The 27,936-nt window shown below is 47.5% G+C and overlaps 2 protein-coding genes across 2 annotated transcripts; one reads left to right on the forward strand and one right to left on the reverse strand.

The window, feature by feature from the left end:
- LOC120838739 (adenylyltransferase and sulfurtransferase MOCS3) lies at positions 1–22,991 on the reverse strand. Its single transcript, XM_040208781.3, has 12 exons — positions 22,718–22,991; positions 15,442–15,529; positions 14,315–14,407; positions 12,522–12,642; positions 11,904–11,978; positions 9,485–9,711; positions 7,728–7,790; positions 5,837–6,000; positions 2,631–2,678; positions 2,181–2,277; positions 1,216–1,290; positions 1–538 (listed from the first exon to the last, which is right to left on the reverse strand). The coding sequence occupies exons 1-12, from the start codon at positions 22,811–22,813 to the stop codon at positions 378–380; spliced, it is 1,308 nt and encodes a 435-aa protein (XP_040064715.1). The 5' UTR covers positions 22,814–22,991; the 3' UTR covers positions 1–377.
- On the forward strand, positions 22,448–27,878 carry LOC120838738 (mannosyl-oligosaccharide glucosidase-like). Its single transcript, XM_040208780.3, has 3 exons — positions 22,448–22,724; positions 25,272–25,834; positions 25,899–27,878. Exons 2-3 carry the CDS (start codon positions 25,277–25,279, stop codon positions 27,795–27,797), a joined length of 2,457 nt encoding a protein of 818 aa, XP_040064714.1. The 5' UTR covers positions 22,448–22,724; positions 25,272–25,276; the 3' UTR covers positions 27,798–27,878.
- The last annotated feature ends 58 nt before the right edge of the window (positions 27,879–27,936 follow it).

Consider the following 27,936-nt stretch of genomic DNA (forward strand, 5'->3'; position numbering starts at 1 on the left):
AAAAGGGTCTGGGCAACGTTTAATGCGAAAATGCAGTGTATCCTTTTCACACGACCCACGGTACTGAACACACACTAAGAAATCTGGAGTGTTTACTTTCCCACAACGTTCTTAAAACAGCCAGTCGCTGCAATCTGCGCAGAGGGCTAGACAAATGACGAGGCTTGTGATACGTTTAAACCTCATGAAACAGTCTGCGCTGAAACATCGTGCTCGGCACCAGAGTGCAGACTCTCTTTTAGGCTTAGACGTATAAACAGTCTCATCGTTCGCCGAGCTCCATCCGTAGATTGCAGTGATTGACCTTCCCGACTGCTTTGCGGGTTTGCGGACGCTCCAGACTCCTTAGAGCGTAGTTCGTTAGACAAGCGTCTCGTTCAGTACGTCGGAAAACTTGGATCCACCGTCTGGGCCCAAGATTCGAGGCCGCCTTGAATGTCGCGGACGGTGCAGGTCACGTCGCCGTGGTCTCCCAGGAGTTTCTGCAGCTTCTGTACCGCCAGCTGCGAATCGTTGCCCCTGCGGCACACGACGAGCACTGGCCGCCGAGGCGGGCCAAAGGTTAGTTTCGGAAAGGAAGTCCAGCCGAAAAGAAAACCAAAGTGAGCAGAGTAGTAGTTTTAATAACGCACAAGAGTTAGCACGGTTTCAATCAAGCTGCCAGAATTCTGAACAAAACCGGCGGACACTTCGTGTCCAAGTTCAAAGACTCCGTTAATCTGTGCTTTATTTTCAACAGCAACCAGTCGGCATAGCGAGACAAAACGCCACACAATGTCAGCTTTTATTTTTTAAGATAGGCAACGTTCGTCTTTTTTTAGAAATGACAATATCCGAGCTTCCCCAAAACACTTTCGCACATATAGCGATGCTACAAAGCAACGTTACCTTCCAGATTTGACAACTCTACAAAAGCAAACAAAAATCGGAGTTTGAGCAAAATGAAACCAGCAATTGGGATCAACTCTACATTCTTCCGCAGGGGCACATTTCAACTCTCCAGGACATGTCGAAAGATTCCGAGTTTTTTTTCATTCCTTAGTACCCAAAAGTGTGCCAAACTTGTCAGGATACTTTAGTTTGGTAGCCTCGGTACAGAAGGCTGTCATTTGTTCTCGTATACTCTAACGCATTCCAGAAGTTACGTTATAATATCCAGCGTTTTCTTTCCCTATTGCATTTGCAAGCATTCTGGTCAATAGAGGGCAGACCCACCTTCTTTGGAGCCGCTCTCGCGAAGTTTTTCAACCACAGCAATTGCCCCTTCCTCCAGGCACTCCAGAGGGACGTCTAAGGGCATTGCTGAGGATGCACTTCGCATTAGCAGACTTTCCCACCGGAGCCGACTAACCTCTAGTAAAGCCATCAGATAAGCTAAGCAGAGTAGCGGCATCCCGATCCCTGATCCTGTGGGCGCCGCCATTATGGGTGCCTAGTGCACGGCAGACGCAATCGGCGACCGTTACGGTTCGAAAATGCGACTTCCCGAGCCTTAAACGCGGTGTCGGGAACCTTGAGCGACGTCATTTCGCTCCGTAGCGAACCGTTTCAACGGTTCCAGAGGACGAAAAACCGTTTCCCGCGGTTTCGGACTTGGCTTCGAATAGCCGGCAACAATGATTTGAAGAACCAACATGGCTGAGGCGTCATTGCTCTGAAGCGTAACTTACTTTGTTGCTTAAACTCTACCACTGCGGTGCCTAAAATGAGTCTCCGACTAGCGTGTCCATTGCGTCTGAAAAAGTGGCCTCTCAATTTCCGTCCGACTTCGTCGTAAAAGTGACGCGCTGTCACAGGCCGCGATCCCTGTGGTGTCGCAACTGCGGTGGCGTATGTGTGGCAGACGCCCGTTCTTCTGCAAGTGGCTCTCAAGCTCGACGGTCCACAGAAGTTTCAGCAGCCGGGAGTTGAGGCGCCGCGACGACGGCGACATTCACGTTTGTGTTTGCTTTGGCAGAACTTCTATGCCCGACCGCCGGGGTCACGACATCCGATGGCGTGGCACTCCGGCTTTGGCAGCGTAATTTATTGCCACTTCGGATGCTAAACGTGCAGCCGGAGACGTGTTCCAGGCACCCTACCTTGCACCTAGCTGGTTGCCGTACATTTACCATCGTCGTTTAGCTACCCTCTGGGAACAAGACGTGCGTCTACGTTCTCCCTATTTCACGAAAGGATACTCGTGCTTCCGGGGATGTGGCACATCTCGAACTGAACCTCGGGCCGCACGTCCACCACCACGGGCGGACTCTCGTCTGAAAGCCGCTCTTTCAGCTCCTGGAAGCAAGCGGCGATGGTGGCCGAGTTGGAAGCGTCGTGAGAATGTTTAACGTACATAAAAGCTGGTACAATGTTTACGGGACAACTCAAAAGATAGCAAACTTTCTGGACTTTGTGGCCGTATCGGTAACGCACGTCTGTTGCATTACCTAGCATGTCTGCCCCATTTGGTATTCGAACATCTGAGAACCAAAGTCATTTCCTCATATCCTTTTAACTGCATCCAAGCTGGCTCAAAATTCGTCAACAACAAACACCGGCTTGGATATTTAGTACCTCACAAAGGTTCCCAGAAAAGTTCTACTACTACTAGTACTACAACGAGGCACTTCAGTGATGTTGCAGCGTACCTTGCAGGAGATCCGTTGCTCCTGGGGTAAGACAGAGATGCTGCATGCCTGCGAGCAAACATTGAGATACATTTCATGACAAGAATTACTCCCCAGAGGAAAGTTAGCCACACCACAGCTGTTACAGCAACACATGCTGTGGGCGCATATGAATGGCAATCTTTGGGACTGAACGTGAAATGACTAGTCATTTCTTTGAATTATACATTAAAAAGAATGCTAAAAATGTAAACTCTTTTGCGGACGAATCTCCCGCACCATCTGCTTCTTACACGGAGCAAAGATCCAATCGTTGCGACTTCCAGAAGGGGAGCTATGAAATGATCAGACCCCAATAACACTGCGACTCAGAAATGCAACCTCTGCTGGGACTCTCGAAGTGTGACTGTCATGCACAGTTACCCCCAAATACCACTTTATTCAAGGGGGGACACCACCCAGAAAAAAAACATTTCTGCAAAAAAAAAAGTTGATTTTGAGAAATGCCACATTTACATCCACTAACATCTGGAGAGTATTCACAGAAAGTTTCATTGGTTTACACTGCACAGTTATTATTTTGTAATTATTTTCAGTCCAGCTATGCTAAAGAAAAGGTAAAGGTTTGAGCCCTTTGAACACTTTTCTCCATTCCACTTTTTGGAATAAATTTCAATTTAATAAAACTATTGTTTCAGTATGAAGCTATTGAGAGGCTTAGTATTTGCGGCTTATATGCCAAAATTTTATGGAACGGTTACTATGAACTTAAATTTTGCATTTTCATGTTCCTTTATTATGAAAAATTGTACTTTTCAAAACTTGGTAAATGTTTAAAAAAAAGTTGTAGAATGCTTTTTTTTTCTTAGTAACCGACAGGGATGGGCAGTATTTCAAATAGTACAAGTATTTGAAATACTTATTTCAAATACTTTGTGTATTTTGCATTTGTATTTAAATACAAATCAGGTAATGTATTTGACGTGTGTATTTAAATACTAAAATGAGGGTATTTCAAATACAATTGCAATTAAATACAATTGTGTGGGCGAAAATACATCCCTCAAATTTATTGTCACTGTCCAGAGCAGGAAGAAAACTATGTTCTGCACCAAATGCAGTGTCTCTCGACCAAGCACAAGTGTTCTGTGATTTTGTGATTACGGTGCTAGTCCAGGGAGAATAGTGACGAAATCGACGTTCACAGGCAGACTGGCTAAATAAGTGCCTGTGACAACTTGTGATGCTTTCCAGCCTGATTTCCATCCATATTTACGCCTGGAACATTCTAAATGCGCGGGTCGTTTAGATTTTCGTAACTGGTGCGAGTTGCAACAATCAATTCTCTAGCTAGTGCTGTGCGCCTTGGTCGGCTCGGTTCTTTGCTGGTCTATACCAAAATGTAATCGACAAAAAGAGCTGCTTGAAGCTCTGTAGTTTTTTCACCTATTACGTCCAAGCTGATTACATTTTTTTTGTGATTATATTTCTATTACGTTACTGGAGCCTCGCACACTAACTCCCGAGTGTGCGATGCAAAAATTAAAATGAGATACCCAGAAACCCGTTGCAGGTGCCCTGAAGTCGCTGACGCAAATTTTGAGGAATGTATTTGGAAAAGTATTTGGAGGAGACCAAATACATTTGGTTGTATTTGTATCTTGTACTTAAATGCTTTTTTGGAAATGTAATTATATTTTTAATTAAATACATTTTTGACGAAGTATTTTGTATTTGTATTTCGATACATTTTTGCATGTATTTTGCCCATCCCTGGTAACCGACAACAGGTATTCCATTATGCATTCCACCAGAAAGATATGTGGTTATCAACACCGTTTCTCAACGATAGATTCATTAATCAGATTCCATGCAAAGCTATGCTTTACTTCATTTTGGGGGTATAGTACCTCATAAAATTGGTTCACAGGGCAAACTTTGCACGCCCCCCTTCTATATGACTACAAACACCACCTACGAATATCACGCCTATTGAGTGAGCGGTTTAAAAGTTGACATTCCCAGGTAGTGTCCCGCCTTAAAGGGATACTACAACGAAATTTCGGCGCTCATTTTCTGGTCTATATGTGTTCAAAGGAGCAGCATCACATCGAACATACCGATATCTCATTAAAAAAGTCACGAAAAGGAATTTTAAAACGAATTAAAGCTATTAGCAAAAGGCACCTGGTGAATGTTGCTAACGCCTCGCTTGTAATGCCCGTCTAGGAACCCTGACAGCTAGCGACGGAGGTTGTCTCGCCTCCGGCCACGACGAGAGAAGAGGGGCAGGAGGAACTCCCCTCTTTCCGAGAATGCCTTTTGTGTGTCGCAGAAGTCGCTATTGTCCCCCTACAAGATTACAGAAGATTATCCCGTCACTCAAAATTCGTACAAAAGCAGCCGCTTCGGTGGCTGGAACGACTGAGCCATCCTCTCGACGTCAGCCTCGCCGTAGCTTTGCTCGTCCTAAGACGACCTACGTCACGAATGCGTTGGATGTCACGTGGTCTCCGCTGGGCCTTCTCCGAGCGCTTGCCAGAGTGGGCCGTTTATAACGAAAATACAGCCACCAGGCTCAAAATACAAACGTACGATTGTCATTTACGGATATTGTGGATCATATCCAACCTATTTTTGAACACGACGGGAATATTTCAAATTTCGTTGAAGTATCCCTTTAAACTTAAAATGTCATTGCTACATCATCATTTACCGGACTCCTTCCACAAAATCTCAATGACTGGCTCTGTGAGAAACAGCATAGGCTGCCCAGATGAAGTAGTAAAATACAAATTGCAAAGCATCATCAAAGGCACAGTCTGGGACTAGTAGCATGGTGTCTCGGCAGCCACGTTGCCAGTCGTACCGATGCCGGCCTGGCAGCCGTCTGCTATTCTGATCTTCAGCTTTGGCACCTGGAATATGTCTCCGAACTTCGTCCTCAAATGTGTCCCTTGATTTCCACCTGATGACGTCGTAAAATTGTAATGCTGCGATCCCGGCAACGGCGCAGCAGCAGAGGTGAGTATAGCAGTCGCCCGTTCTACTGCAGGTTGCTGAAACTTATATGACCAACCACCAGGATTGCGACATCCAACGGGACGATACGCCGGCTTATGTGACATCATGCGTTGCCACTTCGGGATCACTTTCGAAGCGTGGGCGGCACAGGGGGCTAAACAAACCAGTTGAGGACGTGTTTCAGGCAGTCTACTTTGGCTGACCTTGTCGGTGGGACCCGACCCGCACCAGGCAGCGTAGTCCATCTGCAACGGAGCAGACGACGGATTCCGGCAGGCCTCGCAGTTGGCTGACCTGCCCCGGAGCGCCACTCGCCGCACGACCCCCGCGCTTCCGTCCAGGAGTAGCAGACGACCGGAACACACGTCTGCAAACGTCGGCCAAAGCCAAAGCCGAAAATTAGTCATTATCGTATCTGCTGCCGCGTCCTCTGGAACAACCCTTCCGTGGCATTGCTGCCGAAGCCATGGGCGCTCACGAAAGTAACTGATAGCTAGATTGCATGACAGCTTGTAGGTTGTGAGCACTGTTCCAAGGAATGCAAGCACCCCTACTTTCACTCTTCAGTGAGCTGCCACAGAAAGTTATATACCGTATTTTCCGGACTATAGTCCGCACCCGGTGTATAGTCTGCAGAGGCAAATTTGGGGTCAGAAATGAAAGTTTTTGCTTAGATAGTCCGCACCCACTGCATAGTCCGCACCCAGTGCATAGTCTGCACCTGGTGCTTAGTCGACACGAAATTCTTCTCATACGCGGCACACCTTGACATATGTATGTTTTCTTAGCTCACAAAAAAAGCCTATAATATACATAAATGATCAATAACATACTCTTTTATTCACAAAATCCGTCCCGTCTCGTCATAAAGGATTTTGAAAAACATAATTCCTTTATAGTCCGCACGCGTAGATAGTCCGCACAGCCAGAAATTTCAACTTTTAAACATGTATAGTTCGCAGACTATAGCCCGGAAAATACGGTACTTATTTAACATCGTGAATGTGACTACCCACAAAATACAAAGCAAAGAATAGATGAAATGTTAATAAAACTGCATTACTTCACAAAAAAAAAATTTTGAGGACACAAGCACTTTTTTTATATGTGAATGCGAAAGGCATGAATGTCGAATTGAACGCCGCTGAGTGCTCTTCGAGCTTTGCATTTGCGATTTTCGTCGACACCGAGAGGAGCTCGTTGACACCGACAGGAGCACCCGCTCCTCCTCCCCCCTCCCTCAGCCCTCGGGGCCTCCAGCGAGCGCACGCCACTGTGTTAACCACGTTCCTTCCACCACCGCGGGACTGCAGCGCCATGGGGTAGCGTTCCTTGAAACTAAGCCACATCGTTGTCGCAAACTACAGGCTTCACTCCATTGGGACAAGAAAATTTAGGTGCCATTTGGTGCGCGGCTTCAAGAGCTGAGAACGCCGGTTCCCTCTATGGGACCAGTTAATGCTTTCGCATTAAAAGTAAAAATAACCAGATGAAACCTGTGGCAATTGTAGAGATACAAACAAAAACAAGATTCTAAATTATATGCTAAAAGTAGAATAAATTTGCTTGTATCCAAAACAAAAACTCGTGTCTGCAAGTTACAGTAAAGGTCAAAATGTGATATGTTTTTTTTTTCGCCGATAAGTTCCTACTAGATGGACCGTGATTATACTTGTTTAGGAGCTTCAGATATTTCACGAAGAGTTTTGCCAACAAGAACTTCCTTGTTAATGTAAAGGTCACTTCAAGGTAAGACAAGCACAGTATTAAATAACAAAACGGAAACATGGCTATAACTAGTGTAGAATGGAAAACGAGGTCGATAAAACGTTACCAGTATTTTATAGCCTCCCAATTTAAAATAAAACTATCCATAAAAATAACATGCTTCTAAACTACTAAAAAGCAATGATCTAAAAACCTAACTCGCTCCATGATCTACAAGAGATGCTACTATAGCCACAAAAGCAAAAACACTCCGATGTCTTCGATGATGTCTCCCAGGAATCTAAGTAAACAGGTTTTTTCGCTCACAAATGCACTGGTAGCAGAGTTTTGCATGTGATGCATAGCTATCAAGAGGTCAATACATACCTCCACAGCCAGTCAGAATTTTCACCACTTCAAGGGCCTGTAGGCTTCCTATGATGCCTGGAACTGAAATGGATGCATCATCTTTTAGTCACTCACTCACAGTTGAAGCAAACTGAGCCTTTCTAAAAAAGATTCCATCCAATGGTAAAACATGCAGCTTTCGAACTGCCATATAAATTGCAGGCCAGGCACAATGCTGCTGGAAAATGTGATCATTAAATGAGCTTTTCCAGTTTCAAGTTTTCTGAACTCCACATTCCTTTTGATGCACACTTTACAAAAAACTACTTGGTGAACAATACAAGTGTGGCTGGTTTAGAATGGCCCCCTAAAGATTTTAAAAGGTCAAAACACTAGCTGCACTCAATTTACCTCCACCACCTGCACTGGTGCAGAAGAGTGTAGAGCAGTTTAGTACTTCCGGTATGTGTATTGAGATGCAATCGGAAGTACACCACCCTACACTTTTCTGCACCGGTGCAAGAGGTGCAGATAAACTGAATGCAGCTGATGAAAGCAATAAAAACTGATACGTTTTGGGAAAGGCATTGATGCTACTTTCTCAGGGGTCCGATTTTGGTCAAGGTGAGAGCAAGGGCAAGATCTAATTTGTCTCTCACTGAGCGAGCAAAGATAGCATTCATAGACGCTTCGTCTGCTAACATCAGCAAAGAATGCGGTTCGTCTGTTACGAAGAGCCATTCGCAGACGGAAGTAAAACAAGAAGACACCATACACCGCCTGCTAACGGACCGAGAAAAAGATGATTGTCTGCTACGAACCGAGCACCCCGGCATAGCGAGATTAGACGCGAGCAGAAATCTTGATCGTCTGCTATTTCACACTGGAAGCCATCGACAATCCGCGCTTTTTTTTGCAAACTCAAGTTGCTCCGCTGCCGTACACAAGCAGACATCGACCGGTACACAAAAGAGTACTAAGGATGAGCCCAGCGGAGGCCGCGAGACCATCCTCGCTATTTGGAAGTTGGCGAGACAATCTTGCCAGAATTCTGCCCGATCTTGAATTCGCGACCGGGTCAAAAATGTCCCATCAATCGATTACGCTCGAGCTATGGCGCACCACGCCCGATTAGAGGCTGAAAACTCTCTCGCCCTTACCTTGACCAAAATCGGACTTCAGGATCCAGTGGCTTTATAGTCCCAGACAGGACAAGAATGGCAGGAAGGACCTTAAGTTGTCCAGCCTCCAGCGCAAGCCTTCGATAACGCTTCGGCGGATCTTTGAGCATGCACACACAGCCAAAGCGCGGTGGAAGGCAAGTTCTTATCCTTTTGGTGACTCTAGGACGATATGGTGCCTTGAACGCATCTCTGACGGGCCTGTTTAGTGTCCTATTTTTGCCCACACAGCAAAAGCGGTCCCAAAGTGGTAACAATTGACGTCACAAAATCTGGAGTGTCATGCCATCGGATGTCACGATCCCGGAGTTCTGGAAAGAAGAGCACAAGAGAATGCAAGTTTCGCCGTCGTCGTGGCGTCCCAACTCCGGCTACCAAAGCTTCCGTGGACTGTCAAGCTAGAGAGCAACCTCCAGCAGAACAGGCGTCTGGCACGTACGCCATTACCGCTGCAACGCCGCAGGGATCACGGCCGGCAACGACGTGACGATTTCATGACGTCGTTGGACGGACATCGAGAGACCACGTTTTGGGGACGTGGTAAACAAACCAGTCGGAGGCGCGTTCCAGGCGCAGCGAGGAGGAAGGGGACCTGAACAGTCTGATGGCACTCACCCATTCCAAGGACGCCGCCGTCGGAGCAGTTGTCCACCGTCGCCCTCGGCGGAGGTTGGGGGAAAAGGCAGCGGTAGCAGGGGCCGCCATTGAAGTTGTACACGCAGAGCTGCCCCTCCCAACGGAGTGCGCTGCCCGACACCAGCGGGATTCCCAGACACACGCACGCGTCGCTCACCAGGTAGCGCGTCGCCACGTTGTCACTCGCATCGACTACTACCTGGTACCTGCGTTTCGATTGGTCGATTGGTTTCCCTGTGGTGCCCTTTGGTGTTGCCGAAAAATTTTAAGTGCAGCACTATCAGAAAGGTAGTCACGCATCCAAAAGTTTGAGTGCAGGAATATCTGCAGGATAGTCCTGCACCCCAAAGCTTGGATGCAGAACTATCTGCAGGATAGTCCCACACCCAAAAGTTTGGGTGCATAACTATCTGCAGGATAGTCCCACACCCAAAGGTTTGGGTGCAGAACTTCTGCAGGATAGTCCTGTGCCCAAAAGTTTGAGTGCAAAACTATCTGTTTGAGTGCAAAACTATCTGCAGGGTAGTCCTGCACCCAAAAGATTTTGGATATACCTGCAGGATAGTGTTGCACCCAAACATTAATTGAATGACAGTAAAAGTTAAATACAGATAGAACACCCAAAACAATGGGCTCTCTGTCATTAAATTGTTTGTTTAATTCCTTCGAAACACACTGCAAGTCCAATTCTGGGCCGGCTTCCCAGAAACAGTCTTAGCTGAGACTGTGTCTATGGTGTGAAAAAAAGCAGTGCCAAGGCTAGTGCACGGGCGAAGTGGAATGTAAAGTCGAGTCTCGAGCGCTTGCACGCCCCAGGCAATAACGTGGCCAAGAATGTTCTGTTCACCATGTAGCCAGGAATTGTTTTTAGGGCGCAGATCTTGGGCGCCTGTTTCCGGCTTGAACGGCATCGGCGTAATCGCATGGTGCATCATGCATTCCCACGATGACGTCACACGTGACGTCACGAGGGTCACGAGCGATGTCACCGTGCATTGCATTATAGGTAAATTTCCCTGCTAAATTTAGCGGGAAAATTTCCCCGCTAAATTCAACGGAAAATATTCCCCGCTAGATTTATAGGAAAAAATTCCCTGCTAAATTTGACTGAAAAATTTTTCCGCTAAATTTAGCAGAAAAATTTCCCTGCTAAATTTAGCAGAAAAATTTCCCAGCTAAATTTGGCGGAAAAATTCTCTCGCTAAATTTAGCAGAAATCCCCCCCCCCCCCCCCCCCCCCAAATTTAGCGGAAAAATTTTCCGCTAAATTTAGCAGAAAAATTTCCCTGCTAAATTTAGAGGAAAAATTCCCCCGCTAAGTTTAGCGGAAAATTCTCCCCCCTCCCCCCCCCCCCCCCCCAAATTTAGCAAAAAATTTTAATGGAAAATTTAGCGAAACTTTTCCGCTAAATGGGAGGCGAGCAGGACAGGAGGAGGAAAGGGTGCGTATGAGGAGGAGGGGCATACCCTCCTCTCCATACCTTCCCCTCCTCCTCCTCAAGAGCTGCGCTCTAATTCGATATTACAGGGAATTGTAAACATTTTTTTTTCTTTTATTTTTTTTTGGGGGGGGGGGGGGGGGGGTGGAGGTGGAGGTTGCTGAGGTTGGCTGGGATATCTGTGACTTGGGGTGCGAAGGGAGTGAGGGGGGTCAAAATGCATGTGTATATTATAGGGTCGGCTGGATTTCGGGGGAAGGGGGGGGGAGGGGGGGGCTGAACCCCATAAGCCTTTCCTCTGGCTACGCCCCTGGTTCGAGGCTTGGCAGGCTTTCGTTCACAGTCTTAGTTAAAACGCCGTTTCTAGCAAGTTGGCTTTGAACTTCACACAAGGGGGTACAATTACTGTAGTTCGGCTTTTATGACGTCGCACTTTTAGTAACGAACAGCAACTAACAAACACGGAATTGAAAGCAAAGTTCCAAAGAGCGGAAATATTTAAAAAAAAAACAGTAAGGCAAAAGATTCAAAAGTTAAAACTCCGTAGCCAAATATTTGTCATTCGGTAAGCTCATTTTTAGACAGCGCAGCAGTGTGGGTGCTAGTAGTACCGAATTACCTGAAAGATTCAGCTCGGGATGGCATTTTGAAGCCACAATGTTTGATGTGACTAATTTTTATAAAACCGGTCAACTATTAACTTGTCCTCTCATGCGGGGTTCCACATAGTTTCGTAAAAAGAACCGTTTATTTTTAGCTTCTTAAGCGCAAGTTGAAACGCCTCCTCGAAACACTCGCAGGTCTAGAGCTCATGGTGTGTGCAAGAACTGCCTAAAGGATCTAGAAAGTGCACAGGGCAGGAGGAAGTCAGCCCAAATCAATGTGTGACTGCACGCCGGTATGTTGACCAATGTCGTTGGCCAACGCGAAATAGCAAACAAAAGAAACTTAAAACGCACCCTCGAAGAATCTGCAGGGCATTGCTGCTGTCCAAAACACTGTTGTGACGGACATACTCTGGCTGCGAGTTGAGCCTGCGAGCAAAACAAAAGCCGTCTTGCAGGCTGGCACTACACAAACCATCATCCAAAATCCAAGCCTGGCCACTTCCGATCATAGTCACAGCCTAACCGTGGCCGGTGAGCCTGCCCTACTTCAAGAGGTGTCTGGGTTTCTCTGAGAAAACATGGACAAGATAAAAAACAGACGACAAAACGAGATTGATGATAAAGAATGTGCTATCTCTCTTGTCTGGAGAGTGTTCCTCTTTCCGTTTTGCAAATGTGCAATGCTGAACCTGCCAAACTTAATTTTATAGAGTTTATTTATGAGTCGCACATGCAAACACGATAAACACTGACACTCGTGCAGCTTGCTTATGACAAGTCAGATAACACTGATGTGGATTTCTTCACAAGCTCTGAAAAGTTCAAGAGAGGCATTTTACTCGTTATAACTTGGTCATATTTCATATTATGTTTACTTTATGTATGTGCACCCCTCCCAAGGTTTGCCCAGCTGCTTGGGGCACAATCAGGCATGATAGATTGATTGACTGGTTGATAAACAGCACATACTGCCTGAGCGCTACAGTGAGGGAGTCAACTTTGGCCATCCCCAGCTTTGCCTCTGAGTGTAGTATCTGCCGATGAAGGTTACTGCTTTCCACCACGTCATAGTCCAGCAATCCGATCTTCCCTGCAACGATTGTGGAATTACTCTGTAGCGAAATCACACACTTTGTGATCCACTCATCTGCAAAGCTAACACAATTACATTTCTTCAGCCCGTAAGTATTCTGCCATGCATGGTAATAACAATATAAAAAATTGCTACCGATAATCTGAAAAAACTGGAAAAGAAAAACACTGAAGCTTAATTTCTCAAACCGAAAAGAAAAACTTCTAAAATCCCACTTATTTTAGCATACCGCAGATATTTGGAATTGCAGATATGAACTGCTGTATATTTGTGGGCCTCGGCACTTCACAAGTATGTCACATTGTGGAATATTTTGAGAGAGTAAAATATTTTGGTTAGGGTTTGACAGTCGCTGGTTTTCGTGTATATATATGAGCCCTTTGAATTATGTGCAAGTTTAATTTTATTTACGAAATTCATGAAAAATAGCTTACCACAAAATGTCAAGCATTGACATTTCTTAAAGGTATACTTCAACGAAATTTGAAATATACCCGTTGCGTTCACAAATAGGCTGAATACGATCCACAATATTCGTAAATGACAATCGCACGTTTGCATTTTGAGCCTGGTGGCTCTATCTTTCGTTATAAACGGCCCACTCTGGCAAATGCTGGGAGAGCAGCCAGCAGAGAGCACATCGCATCCGCCGCAGTCGTGAAGTAGCTTGTTTTAGGACCCTATGTCCGGACGCAGCAGATGCTGCGAGCTATACCAGCCAATCCCACTTTGTGGACACAGCCCGTGATACGCTTTCCGCACGTCGCTGTGCCCCCTCTCCAAGGTCACGTGACATTCACACGGCCTTGGATAGGCCCCGATGGCTCGTAGCATCCGCTGAAAGCAGCCGAAGCACACCAGCGATCAGGCCACCGCAAGTAACCCCAAAGCTGCCTTTGTACAAATTTTGAGTGATCGGTTAATCTTCTATAATCTTGTAGAGAGACAACAGCGACTTCTGGGACACACAAAAGAGAGTCTTGGGGAGAGGGGAGTTCCGCTTTCAGCTCTTATCTCGTCACCACCAGTCAAGTTACCGTCACTATGTGTCAAGGTTCCTAGACGGGCATTACAAATGAGGCGTTAGCGACATCCACCAGGTGCTCTTTGCAAATCGTTTTATTTGTTTTAAAATTACTTTTCGAGTCTTTTTCTACAAGAGATTGGTATGTCTGATGTGGTAATGCTCCATTCAACATAAATAGACCAAAGAATAGGCGCCGAAATTTCTTTGTAGTTTCCCTAAATATAAGACTTCTAATATATAATAATTTTAATAGTGTTGTTGTTATATTATCATAGCCTGAAGTGCAATCACAAATGGTAGAAAGATGCAATGGGCAAGCCCCAAAGAGCAGCTGGACATAATTAGTATGATGAGTGCTTTTAGTGACAACACTTTCAGGTAGGCTTATTTAAGTCAATGGCATAAAGAACAAAACCTTGAGTAGGTTATTCATACTTTAAAAAAATGTGATCATGTGAAAGAAGCCATTTGAGTCCTTCTATGCAATCAATTTTCCAAGCGAGCATCCAGAATAAAGCTAACAGTGTTTGTCAGATTAATATGGGTATATTTTATTTTAATTACTCTTCGTAACCTGTCTTCACTGACGTGCCTCTTTTTGGGTCCTTTAAAATACCAATAAATGCAACAGAGACAACTCACCCACACCGGCAGCAGCCAAGTACGCGGCACAGGGGCACCCTAGTCCGCCGGCGCCCACTATGAGCACGGACGCCGCTTTCAGAGCTTTCTGGCCTGCGGTCGAAACCGGGGGACATAGCTCAGTGTACCAGTAAGACGGTACCATTGAATAAATCTTTAGTCATACTTTTTATTCATTCATCAATACTGCCAGCCCGTTGGGGCCAAAGCAGTAAACATCAAAAGCACCGCATATTGTATCTGGATCCTTAGCCATGTTGGCTAATTCTGGATCCATACCCAGGTGCCGTTTCAATGTGCAGCTTCCAGTTGAAAACAGAATCAAGAGTCACTCCTAGATATTTGATACTTTCTTTCTTTTGAACGGACTTATTTCCCATGCTTATGTATATTGGTTCTCTGTAGGAGTGACATTAAAAGGGGAAGCACACTATTATAATTTGTAGCTTTTATGTGTATCAGCATCGTTGGAAAGGGGAGGTGCAAAAAAGAGGGAAGTGATTGCCCCCCCCCCCCCCCCCCCCCCCCCACCCCCCAAACCGACATTTCAGACCATAAGCACGGCTCAGTCCACGGACACAGCTCAGTGGACAAGTAAAGCCGTACAAGTGGCACGTCAAAACAATTGGAGGGGGAGGGGGGGAACCTCTCCCCCCTCCAGATATTTCAGGCATTTGTATTAAACAATTAGGAGGAAGAGATCATAAATTCCCCTCCCCCACCCGTCATTTTCTCCCCCATCTCTCTATATTTTTCGACCGCACTGGGCAGTACCACTCTTGTAAGGATGGTCTACTGTATTATATGAAATGTTATGCGAATATTTTGTTTTTGGCTCTTGCAGGGTTTTAAGTGGGCCACTCCCAAAAATCACAATTGTATTTTTGGTTCATCTATGAGGAAGAACTAATATATTTTATAGCTGCAACAACAGTCATGAGTACAGCTGTATGAATCTACCGTTTTATTTTTGTGTTATTTTTCTCGAAACGAGCGGGTCCAAATTTTAACATTGAGGCAATTATTTTCTTCCGCATGTGGGAAACGTATGCGACGTAGACCTGCGCACATTGTACGCAACAGATGTCCCAAACAGATGTTGAGCATCCTGTCACTGTTATGCTCACCAGCCACTCCAAAGCCTGGCAGGATCATCTGTCGGCTGTACCGTGCGACATCCTCTTTTGTCAGGCCACCTGCTTGTCCTGTGCCCTTCTGCATTCATACACAAACATTAAAAAACAAAAAGTCACTGACAAAAAACATATTCACAAGCAAAGCCACATCCTGCCCCAGCACAAATTCCAATCCTCATGAACTATAAAGTAGCGGTAGACACTTTTTTAGAGCGCAGCTCTTAAACGCCCGTCTCCGGCTTGCGCGGCATCGCCGTAGCCGTAGCCGTCTATGTAATTGCACGTGGCATTATGGGACGTTTCCCATAATGACGTCACACAACCACTAAATTCGGCGGGACACTTTTCCGCTAAATTTAGCGGGTAAATTTTTTCGCTGAATGTAGTACGGAAATATTTTTGCCAAATTTAGGGGGCAATTTTTTCCGCAAAATTTAGCGGGAAACTTTTTCCGCCAAATCTAGCGGGGAAATTTCTCCGCTACATTTATCGGGGGAATTTACCGTGAAATTGTCCCACAATTTCCTGTTGCATTCCTCTCCGTACCCTTCCCTCCTCCTTCTAAAGAGCTGCACTCTAATTCGGGATTACAGAGAAGTGTAAACGTCTTTAATTTTTTTGCCTCTTCATTACCTGCCCGTATTCCTTCCAGCTTGGGGCACCTTAAAAAGCATGCCTGTGAAATAAAATGTCCTCCATGCTACAGCAACCACTCAGCTACTGGCAATAGTGACGCAAGTCAGTCTCTTGTAGCTCACCCCGAAATGACAATTAGAACTGAGTCGACTTTGGATAGTCTGATGTCAACGTGTTCAACACGTTTAGTTTGTTCAGCTGTACCCGAAATGTTATGGGAATTGAAGGCCCAAAACATACAAGGACAACGACAGATGTTAATTTCCACAATATACTTTAGTTCCCGTAGTATGGGAGACGGAGCATCAAGTAATACCAGCAAGACAACTGGTCTTTTGACGATCAACCTGGTTATGTCACCGAAACACGGCATAATCATAATTGTCGCTACAACTTAGGTGGCTGACGAGTTTTTTTCTTTTGATGTCTAAAACATGCAACTGCCTGTCTGTGCGTTTGATGACATGTAGCAATGCAGTTTCAGCATGTCTACATCCCATAGAATACTGTGCATCCGCCCATTTTGCACTAAGCACCCACCCGCAAAATCTGAAGCATCTGAAAATTTATGCACAGTACATATATATGTAAAATTGCTGACCTCACATGCACCCATCCCCTATTTTTTTGCGATTATCTTCATATTTTAAGTGGGCACTTGCTTAGTATTTTACGGTAGCCAGTATTAGTTAGATTTGAGCCCTTATGTCATGCCACTGTAGAAGGGCAATGAGCTTTTTGCATGTGCACAATCTCTTTCCATGTAAAAGCTAATGGTCACTCGTTATTTGGAGGACACGAGAGCAGACAGGCTGATGTTTTTAACGTGAAACGTTCATTGGCTAATTGTTCAGCATTTCGTGAAGCCCTAAGAGTGAAGCCTAGATAGAAGCATGGCTGCGAGGCTCGACACTGATTGGTTGATGGGTGAGAGAGGAGCGTGGCGCTCGACGATGATTGGTTAATGGGGAGGTCATATGACCAGAAGGTTAAGCAAGGAGGAGTGAGGTAAGCGAGGAGAAGCTCGAACACCTGTGCGCACTCAAGGAGAGGAGCTCGAGAGTATGAGAGGTTCTGGAAGATCATCAGTCAAGTTTATTAGCCCAATTAGCAGTAGTATCTCTTCATTCTAGGAACAACCATCAAGTGAACAGATGGTATGCATTGAACTATCTGATGTAGAGTGCGGTGATCGTAGGCGTCTGGAAACTCAGTATTGCTAAACGTTTGTGATGCAAGAACGTTTCACGTATGCAACACAATTGCCTAGCATTTTGCTATAAATTTTTTATTACCAAACCGCAGACAGAAAAAACTACCACCACGAGTACATAGCCCTGGCAAGAGATCCTGTTCCGTGTGTAACGATGTGATAGACGCACATCAAGAAGATTGTTTGTAACTTCCACTGTTTGGTGGTAACAGCGCAAAAAAGATGTAGGATGTGGTCGAAGAAACACACAGACAGGGCGCTGACTTACAACTTAAAGTTTACTGCTGTGCAAAAAGAGAAATAAACACAGAAAGGAGGAAGGGGAGAGAACAAATAAATCAAACTATTAACATACGGCATCACCCATGCCCACGCGCCGTCACACGAACCTGCCACACTTTCTTACAAAATCTACCTCGTCATTTGCAAGGGCAACAGAAGGAGCGCTCACACACGAGTCAGCTCCGATAGACGCCATAAAATATGCTTCGTCTATCTCCCTCGCAGTCTTGCTTTTGCAACGAGACAAAATCTTTATATCATAAAATGACGGCGTGCAGCCACACCTATCACAATGGACCGCTAGGTTCCCTGAGGGCGAGGAACGTAAAGAAAGTGAATGTTCCCTTGCCCTTACGTTTACACAACGCCCAGTCTGACCAATATACACCCTGCCGCAGGACTGGGCGTTGTGTAAACATAAGGGCAAGGGAACATTCGCTTTCTTTGCGTTCCTTGCCCTCAGGGAACCTAGCGGTCCATTGTGATAGGTGTGGCTACATGCCATCATTTCATGATATAAAGATTTCGTCTCGTCACAAAAACAAGACTGCGATGGAGATAAACAAAGCGTATTTTATGGCATCTGTTGGAGCTGACTCAAACGTGAGCGCTCCTTCTGTTGCCTTTGCAAATGACGAGGTAGATTTTGTAAAAAAGTGTGGCAGGTTCGTGTGACGGCGCGTGGGCATGGGTGATGCCGTATGTTATTGGTTTGATTTGTTTGTTCTCTCCCCTAGCTTCCTCCTTTCTGTGTTTATTTCTCTTTTTGCAGAGCAATAAACTTTAAGTTGTAAGTCAGCGCCCTGTCTGTGTGTTTCTTCGACCCCGTCCTACGTCTTTTTTGCACTGTTCCCGCCAAAGAGTATTTACCACCAACTAGCCCAACTACATGTCTTGCTGCAGTTCATTTCTCTCACATCGGGTCCTTTTCTGTGTTCTTCAAATCAAACCCATCAAGACATCTTCTACGTCAACGCCATAGCCATTGCAACCTGCAAAGCACGACAATACGGATATGCCGCCAGGAAGGGAGTCTTCCCGCGTGAGGTGGTTGCCCTTTTTGGGCTGGTGGCTCTGTCGACTGGACACGCCAAGCGCGTGTGCAAGATTCTTCGTTCAGAATCATGGAGGCAAGTGAGACTTCTACATGAGGCTTTGAGGGTTTGGTGCTTTTGAACATCGGGTGATGTGTGCGTCACTGAAAAAATCCATCGGTCGCGTAAAAGAGGGTTTGCACAAGTCGCAGATTTCTTGTGGGAGCGTCTTCGTGCCTCGTTTCCTAAGAGGCATAAGGATATCCCTAATGGAGATGGCAAGGTTGTGTTCCTGGGGGACTCTTCGGCTCCGGCCGCGATTGTGAAGGTTCTGGAAAAGGGACCAAAGTTTGCCATAGAGCCCTCAGTAAAGCCTACGGAAATGCTGGCCCTCATGCATCAGGTGTCTGAGAAGGTGACCCCAGACAACAGGGAACAGTGTGTTCTCGAATGGGTGGAAGGACTCACTAGGGAGGGCAGACGACCGGTGCGCAAGACGAAGCTAAGTGCGGTGGTGCCGTTCTTTAAGGAGTCAAAACTGAAGCTGTTGGTGTCCGATAAGGAAAACGGGTTCGTTGTGGTGCTTGATAACATGTTTTAAGAGAAATCGAGGCATGCACTGCAGAAAAATTTGAGATCCTTGTCGGGTGTGGATTTGAAGTTAAGGCGCTCTGTGTGGATCTTAATTTAAATAGGCTTCGAAAATCTGTGTCAGGAGCGAAATGTCTCAGCTTGGAAGCTTTCTTTACGGTGAAAACCTATAAGGAGTTGATGCCGTTTAGGGCTATTGTCACCCAAAAGGATTTGTGGCAGCTGCATGTGTCTTCGTTCCTTCAGCGCCACCTGTCCTCGCTCACCCTAAATGACCCTTTTTTGATACGTAATTCAAAGGCTCTGGTTGAATATTTGAGAGGGTATACAACCCATGATCCTGTGACATTGTGTCACTCGATGTTGAGAATATGTTTTATTTTATTCCCCACGGAGAGCTTATGACGGCCGTGGAGGAATGTATCCAAACCAATGGGGCCATGGCGTTCAGTAGCTCTTCAGGGGTATCAAGTGATTTGTTTCTAGAGTTACTGCATTTCTACCTCCAGTCAATCTACGTTGCCTACGAGGGTGATACCTTTTTGCAAAAGAGTGGAATTTGCATAGGGTCTAGCGTAGCACCGGTGCTTAGTGATATCTATCTGGCGAGGTGTGATAGAGGCATTGCTGGCAGACTGGACGGACGTGTTTTGAAAGAGCTAAGATATGTAAATGATTATCTCATTGTCCTTAGACCCAGCCTTGACAACGACTATGTTCAAGTGGTTAAAGAGATTGCAAACATTTTTATTGAATGTTCCCAGGGCCTCAGTTTTAAGCTCGAGGTCCCGACAGAAGGGGCTTTGCAATTTTTGGACATTAATCTTCGCCTTGGGACGTCACACATGTGCTGGGCCTATGATCCCAGATCGAAGAAGGGATTACTTCCTTATGACTCGGCTCACTCAAAATTGGTAAAAAGGGCCACTGCTGGGTCGTGCCTCAGGGCGTTTTTGTTAAAATCCTGTCACCATAGTTGTGGGTTAAGTTTTGTGACTCAGGTTGAAAGGCTTGCCTCTGCGGGCTTCCCTTTGGCGGTTGTGGTTGGTGTTGCTGAGTCTCTTGTTAGGATGTTTAGGGGGCACAATAGTCCTGGGAAAAAACAAAGGCCATCCACCAGACCTGTCGTACTCCCGTATATCCATGCCTTGTCCCAACGAATTAAGCGCGTTGCCGGTAGGTTTGAGGTGCCTGTCGTCTTTTCGGCGCCATCTAAGCTGTTACACCTTTGTGCTGCTGTGAGTAGAGAGGGACGCCCTTCCGTTCAGTGCGACGTCAAAAATCGCACCCTGTACGCCGCTTGTGCAAGCAGGGTCGTGTACCAGATCCCCCTGTAATGCGGCAGGGTGTATATTGACCAGACTGGGCGTTGTATAAACGTAAGGGCAAGGGAACATTCGCTTTCTTTGCGTTCCTCGCCCTCAGGAAACCTAGCGGTCCATTGTGATAGGTGTGGCTGCACGCCGTCATTTCATGATATAAAGATTTTGTCTCGTCACAAAAACAAGACTGCGAGGGAGATAAACGAAGCATATTTTATGGCATCTAACGGAGCTGACTCGTGTGTGAGTGCTCCTTCTCTTGCCCTTGCAAATGATGAGGTAGATTTTGTAAGAAAGTGTGGCAGGTTCGTGTGACGGCGCGTGGGCATGGGTGATGCCGTATGTTATTGGTTTGATTTGTTTGTTCTCTCTCCTTCCTCCTTTCTGTGTTTATTTCTCTTCTTGCAGAGCAGTAAACTTTCAGTTGTAACTCAGCGACCTGTCTGTGTGTTTCTTCGACCCCGCCCTATGTCTTTTGTGCGCCGTTCCCACCAAACAGTATGTACAGTCGCCGGCCATATGAGCTCCCCCGACCGAACGCCGACCGGATCAGCGAAAATCCCGCACGCGGCGCGTCGAGCGTTGCCGCATTTTGGGAGCCGGGCTATTGGGACCAAACCATGCCGTTATCAAAGGGGTGGACGCATAGCTTTTATCGGGATTCCAGCCTTCCGAAGTGTGAATCACAAAAACATGGCCGATAAGAATTGCCGTCTTCGGGTGTTGGCCCCAAGTGTTCGGAGATGATGTTATAACTGCTGATAAAGTGGAGCTTGCTTAAGGCGCAGATAAAGCAGTAGTGTTCGATCGATGCTTACAAATGTAAAAACCCTGTGTTTGATATGATATTAGGCATGACAACAATGATCCCTCGGCAAGCGAGAAGTGGCCGACCAGGAAGCCATCTGCAAAATTATCGTGTAGAAAGTCACCCTTGGCGAAACAACACGCTGCTGAGCGCAGAACAATAGAGTCTCCTCGATACAGCGCATGCATGAAAAGTGCCTGTATTTTTATTCTGCATGCTTCGACACAAATCATTTTTTTTTGCTATCTATAGGAAATCCTTATAGATTAAACAAATTATTTCAAAATCGCTTGTCATTGTCTAGTCTAGGTTTAAGAAAGATTGTAAGAAAGGGGGGGGGGGGGGGGGGGGGCTTGTGCGTAGGATTATTTCTTCAGCAGGAACCATTTAAAATGACAAACCGGTTTCGCAAATAGAAAAGTAGCATATAACACGTCAGAGATATTATGCAGTGAAGAACTTCGATAAGCCGTCTGCGTTCACCTACAACCGAAAGCGGGATTGTAATCGGCCGTGCTTCAGATTCACGTTCCAAAAAGCGGAATGCTATTAAACTTCCACCCCTTTGATAGCGGAATGGTTTGGTCCCGATAGCCCGGCTCCCAGAATACGGCAACGCTCGACGCGCCGCATGCGGGATTTTCCCTGCTCCGGTTGGCGTTCGGCCGGGGGAGCTCATATGGCCGGCGACTGTACCACCAACTAGCCCAACTACATGCCTTGCTGTTGTAACTTCCAACAGCGTCACTTTCAGATCGAACGGAGCGTTGACATTTGTGGAAGAAAGAAGTGTTGCATGCCTCAAATGAAACCAAGGTATCAAACCAATGTTATAAGAACAACTCAGTTGGGAAACTGCAATGGAGCCAGCTTTGAAAAAGTGGCTTTGATCCGTACTCGAGAACCGAACTACTGGCGATCGCAACGCCACCGTTTCTCCCGCAGTGGCCACTCGGGGAACTACACGTATCGGTTCAAGTCAAGTCGCGCAAGGGCCGGTGGCGCCATCTCGCAGGGCCATTTCACAGTAGCAGTATAAATTAACTTCCATGTTTTGACTAGTCGCTACAGGGTGGCGATCGTATTTAGTTTTGTCTCGGTGGACGCGAGTAGTCCGGGTTTTAATGGTTAATTCTCCAAATGAGTGGTTTTTAGTAACGTTGTCTCAAACTCTTTTCAGCGTTGCACAGGCTAGGTGGCGCAAGCCACCGCCCGATTAAGGGGCTTCCGCCATATTCATATATCTATTGGTAATCCTGCGTTAATCGGCAAGATCGGCAACAGGGGCAAGAGGGGCAACAGCGCGCATTCGTGAAGTATACTGTGACAACCAATAAACCACCAATCAACAAAGGCAGCGTCACAAGCACCACTGGCTTACTTTCTGGGCAAGTTGACTCTTCAACCGGCAGATTTCCTCGTCTTTCGACCGAATTTCGGCCAACAGCTCCGCCGGCGTCTTCTCAGACTCACTCATTTTTTTAGTTCCAGCCGCTCCCGCAGAATCAACGCAGCTGCGACCAACTCGCAGAGTAAAATAACTTTATGAGGCACTGGGTGAGCGAGTAAATCACGGTAAAGTCAATACATGCTGCATGCCAGCTGCAGCCGCTGCAGCTGCAGGCGACGTTGTCGACGTTGTTATGATTAGCGCGGGAGCTGAGCGGCTCTGCGGGAGCTGGATGGATGGATGCTAGCGGCTTTTATAAGGGACGGTAGCTTGCGCCACCTAGCCCAGAAAATAAACACAAAAAGTATGGTTCCATGGCCTCCGAGATCCCGAAGCACGCGGCATGCGGCCTTCGCGCGCGCGCGCTTCGGGATCTCGGAGGTTATGATGATCCCAAGATTACTCCCAATGTTGGATGTCACCACTATGATCTTTAAAGAATCGAGCAAAAGAAAACTAAAAACCCCCGCCTCTTTCCCTCGGCGAAGGAGTCGCCAATTTTCCTCTGGTCAAGCACCGGCCACGCGGGAGGGAGTTGGTCGTTTGTTTAGATATGTTTAGACCAGTTTATACAGAGTCGCTAGTGAGCTCGCCAAAAGTGTGTTGAGAATGAAACATAGAAAAAATCGGTCCTTCATTGAGCAAGCTCTGAAGATTTTATTTCCGCATGGTGGGCCCATTCTTTATGAAGAGGGGAACATTAATGATAATTAAAAAAAAAAAAAAATCTGCACTCTTGTTCCTTTTGCAGTTCCTCTACCAGCACATCTGTCCTTATTCCCATTTCTGGTTGAGTGCCACCTTTCTTCCTGTTTCACACAGATCCTGCAGGCTAAATCTGACCCCTGTGAGCGGCTGATTTGAAACGAGTTTTCAAATTCATCCAACACCACCGCTAACAAGCGTCGCAACGCGCCTTCCCTTCTACTTCCTCCTCGTCATCCTTTTCGCGCGTCGATCTCATCGGTCTCTCCACAGGGTCTCATGGTCTCGCCATCGTCTTCTACACGGCCGCCACCAATCTCCAGCGAAGAGTCACCAAATTGCGCCAAATGTTTGAAGAAAGCTTGTCACATGACCCCACTTCTATCGACGCTGCTACCACCCTATGTGCACTAGAATCCTCGTTGACTAGAACTAATGGAGGCAAAAAAAGTGAAAGCTGCTTACAACTCCCTGTAACGCCGAATTAGAGCGCAGCTCTTGAGGAGGAGGAGGGAAGGGCACTGGGGGGGGGGGGGGGGGTTAAACTAACCAGGGGGGGGGGGTCACGTGACCCCCAATGCCGATGATGTCATCACTGACGTCACTGATGACGTCATCAGTGACGATGACGATGCGGATGTCGTCACTGATGACTTCACCAGTGATGATGACGATGCGAATGTCGGTGACGTCATCAGTGACGTCGCTGATGACGTCATCAGTGACGATGACGATGCGGATGCCGGTGACGTCATCAGTGATGATGACGATGCGGATGCCGGTGACGTCATCAGTGACGATGACGATGTGGATGCCGGTGACGACATCAGTGACGTCACTGATGACGTCATCAGTGATGATGACGATGCGGATGTCGGTAACGTCATCAGTGACGATGACGATGCGGATGCCGGTGACGTCATCAGTGACGATGACGATGCCGGTGACGTCATCAGTGATGATGACGATGTGGATGACGTCATCAGTGATGATGACGATGTGGATGCCGGTGACGTCATCAGTGACGATGACGTCATTGGGGGTCACGCGACATCGGCGGGGGGTCACGTGACCTCAGGGGAGTCACGTGACTTCGGAGGGTCACGTGCCCCCCCCCACGAGGTCACGTTACCCTGGTGGGGGGCTCGCGCGGTGCATTATGGGACATTTCCCATGATGCACCGCGCGGTTACGCCGACGGCGACGCCGACGCCGCTCAAGCCGGAAACGGGCCCCTAAGAGCTGCGCTCTAAAAATAAAACTTAATTTTGCAGCAGGTTCGGGAAACAAATTCGCTGCCGCGGCGCTGCCTCGATCTCGATGGCTCGAACGAATTGTGCCTCCCTCACTGACATCCACACCACGCCATGCCACGCCGGCCTCGCCAGTGTGCCATGCCCTCATACACTTGTTTGCCGGTTTGCCAGTCATGCAGCGTGGCCAGCGTGGCTTGAGCTGTTCGGGCAGTTTGGGCGGCTTCAATAATCTTTCGTTCGACTCGACTTCGGGGTAACACCGTGGCCCCGCCGCCCCGCTGTGTAAAGCGGCTCTTCGAAGTAGAGCTCCAAAGGATCGTTCTATGCATGTGAATTACACCGACTACATGTGCAACTAGAAATCTGGGCATTAGGTAGGTTTATTGCCTTGGTTAAACTTGAACTTCGCAACAAATCCTTTACTTCAGGCATATCTGTAACCGCCTCCGGCATGCTTTATGTGACGTAGCGTCGTCGTGAACCGACTTGTCCTAACTGCCTTTCCTCCCAACATTTCTTCGCAGAAAATATGGTGCGTCAACGAAAAGTGGAAGAAAATGCGCGACTTTCACCGGCACGGCACTCAACGAAACTGGGCGGCCAGACAAAACGTGCAAGCTCGCAGCCCAAGTTCGATTCCAAGTTCACCTTGTTCATAGTTTTTAATGCAGTGCTCATTTTGTCTGTCGTTTTCTATGTTTACTACCTGCACTATCTCGAGTCATGGGTCATCCGGCCAGTGAGCCTCCCGAAGGTGGTGAAGAAAAGTGGACTGGACGTCCCAGACAGGTTCTGGGGCAGTTACCGGAGTGCACTGTACTTTGGCATGAAGACCCGGAGTGCTCAGCCATTGGTGGCAGGACTCATGTGGTTCTCCCAGGAACTAAAGAACCAGAACCTCGGCATCAGGCACTGGTGCAGCCAGTGGGATGGCCTCGAACAGTATGGATGGGTTCGACATGACGGTGTCAATTTTGGCGTACAGCGGATTGTCGACGGGGGGTACCTGATTGAGACATCGTTTGTGAAAAGAGCCGGCGGTCGCAATGGGGGAGACTGGACGGCCAGGATCGCCGTCAAGCCCAAGGTATTGACGTTTGTTTCCTAGGAGTGACTTTTAATCATTTTGCTTACGGCGCTTTCTTTTCTAGGGGGTGAACACGACAACCACTGTGCCGATCTCTCTCCTGTTCTATGTTGCGACTGACGGACAAGGGCAGCTGCTGCCAAGTGTCGCAACTAAATCTCGCCTTGAGCATGTGTCTGGGCAGACCGATGACTTGGGCAAGTTTACGGTGCACTTTTTGGACAGAGACACAAGCAATGTGGTGCAGCATACTTACCTGAGCACAGTGGCATCGGGGCTGGAGACACTGCATGAGCTGGTTTTGCGAAACTTAGTTGTTTCACAGCCAAAGAAAGGTGCCAGACGTCTGTATGTTACACGTGGAAGCAGTTTCTCATTAGAGGACAAGGAGCGTAAAAGAACACCCAACTTTGTTCTCACCCAAGTCACTGTGATGCCTCCCTACGAAATGGAAGTCGTCTTTGAGTCTGCAAGCTTTCTTGAACGTCCCAGTACCCTTTCAGGAGAAGAGTTTGACAAAGAGCTGCTTGACTACACTACTCAGTTTGACGAGAGGTTCAACAAGGTGTTCAAGCTGCCTACCAAGGGCTTCAGCAATGCAGACAATGAGGTAGCCAAAGAAATCCTGAGTAACTTGGTTGGTGGGATTGGCTACTTTCGTGGGTCTTCTCTAGTTCAATCCTCATACAACAAGGAGCCAGTGGAATACTGGAAGGCAGGTCTGTATACTGCAGTACCATCGCGGTCTTTCTTTCCACGGGGCTTTTTATGGGACGAGGGCTTCCACAACCTGCTGCTGTCACGTTGGGACCCCGACATCTCCAAGGACATAATATCCCATTGGCTAGACCTGATGAACGTAGACGGTTGGATTCCTCGCGAGCAGATCCTTGGCACAGAGGCACGCTCCCAAGTGCCAGCCCAGTACGTTGTGCAGAGGGACACCAATGCCAATCCTCCAGCAATGTTCTTTGCCCTGGAAGCACTCCTCAATCACCCGGACAGTGGTACGACCCATGGCGACTTCTTGCAGGCGACTTTCCCACGTTTTCTAAAGCTATTCGACTGGCTCAACACCACGCAGGCGGGAAAGGTCCCCGGTACGTTCCGCTGGCGGGGCCGCGATGCCACCAGCCGCAACGAGCTGAACCCAAAGACACTGACATCGGGACTTGACGACTACCCAAGGGCTTCGCACCCCACGGAAGATGAGCGCCACGTTGACTTGCGCTGCTGGTTGGCGTTTTCGTCTGGCGTGCTCTCTCGGGTAGCTGATCTGCTGAAGGACCGCAGGTCTGAGCATCTTGCAGCCACCCATAGGTGGTTGAGCGACGCTGCTGCTCTGGATCGGCTGCACCTGTCGCCCGAGTCTGGACACTACTGCGACTACGGATTGCACACGGACAGAGTGCGTCTGGTGGAACAGAAAGTGCCCCCGGGACAGCACCATGCAGCTCCGTTGCCCAAGGTGCGGCTTGCACTGGACACCCCACGACTGCAGTTTGTGCAGCACTTTGGCTATGTCAGCTTGTTCCCGCTGCTCCTAAGGCTGCTGGCACCTGAGAATCCTGCCTTGGGCAAGCTGATGACGGACCTCCGTGACCCTTCCCTGCTCTGGACGGACTTTGGCCTCCGTTCCCTGTCCAAGAACTCTCCCATGTACATGAAGTACAACACAGACACGGACCCCCCTTACTGGCGGGGGCCCATCTGGATCAACATAAACTACCTCGCAGTGCGGGCGCTGTACCACTACAGCGAACTGCCGGGGCCATTCCAGGAAAAGGCCTTTGAGCTCTACAAGGAGCTACGAGGGAACATCATTCGCAACGTGCTCAAAGAGTACTGCCGCTCCAAGTACATTTGGGAGAATTACAAGGACTCCACGGGGCAGGGGCAGGGCTCGCACCCCTTCACCGGCTGGTCAGCACTCGTGGTACTCATCATGGGAGAGATGTATTGAGGCTCACCTAGGTGGCCAGGGACCACGGTCATTTTACTTTTTATTAAAGTGCCATTTTCAAGAGGTATTTCTTGCGGTCAATAAGAAATTTGCCGGCAGCTGCTGCTGTACCCCTTCCCCGGTCAGGTAAAACAGCCTA

Source organism: Ixodes scapularis, unplaced genomic scaffold (assembly GCF_016920785.2).
Source record: "Ixodes scapularis isolate PalLabHiFi unplaced genomic scaffold, ASM1692078v2 PGA_scaffold4__175_contigs__length_147842914, whole genome shotgun sequence".
NCBI lineage: Eukaryota > Metazoa > Arthropoda > Arachnida > Ixodida > Ixodidae > Ixodes > Ixodes scapularis.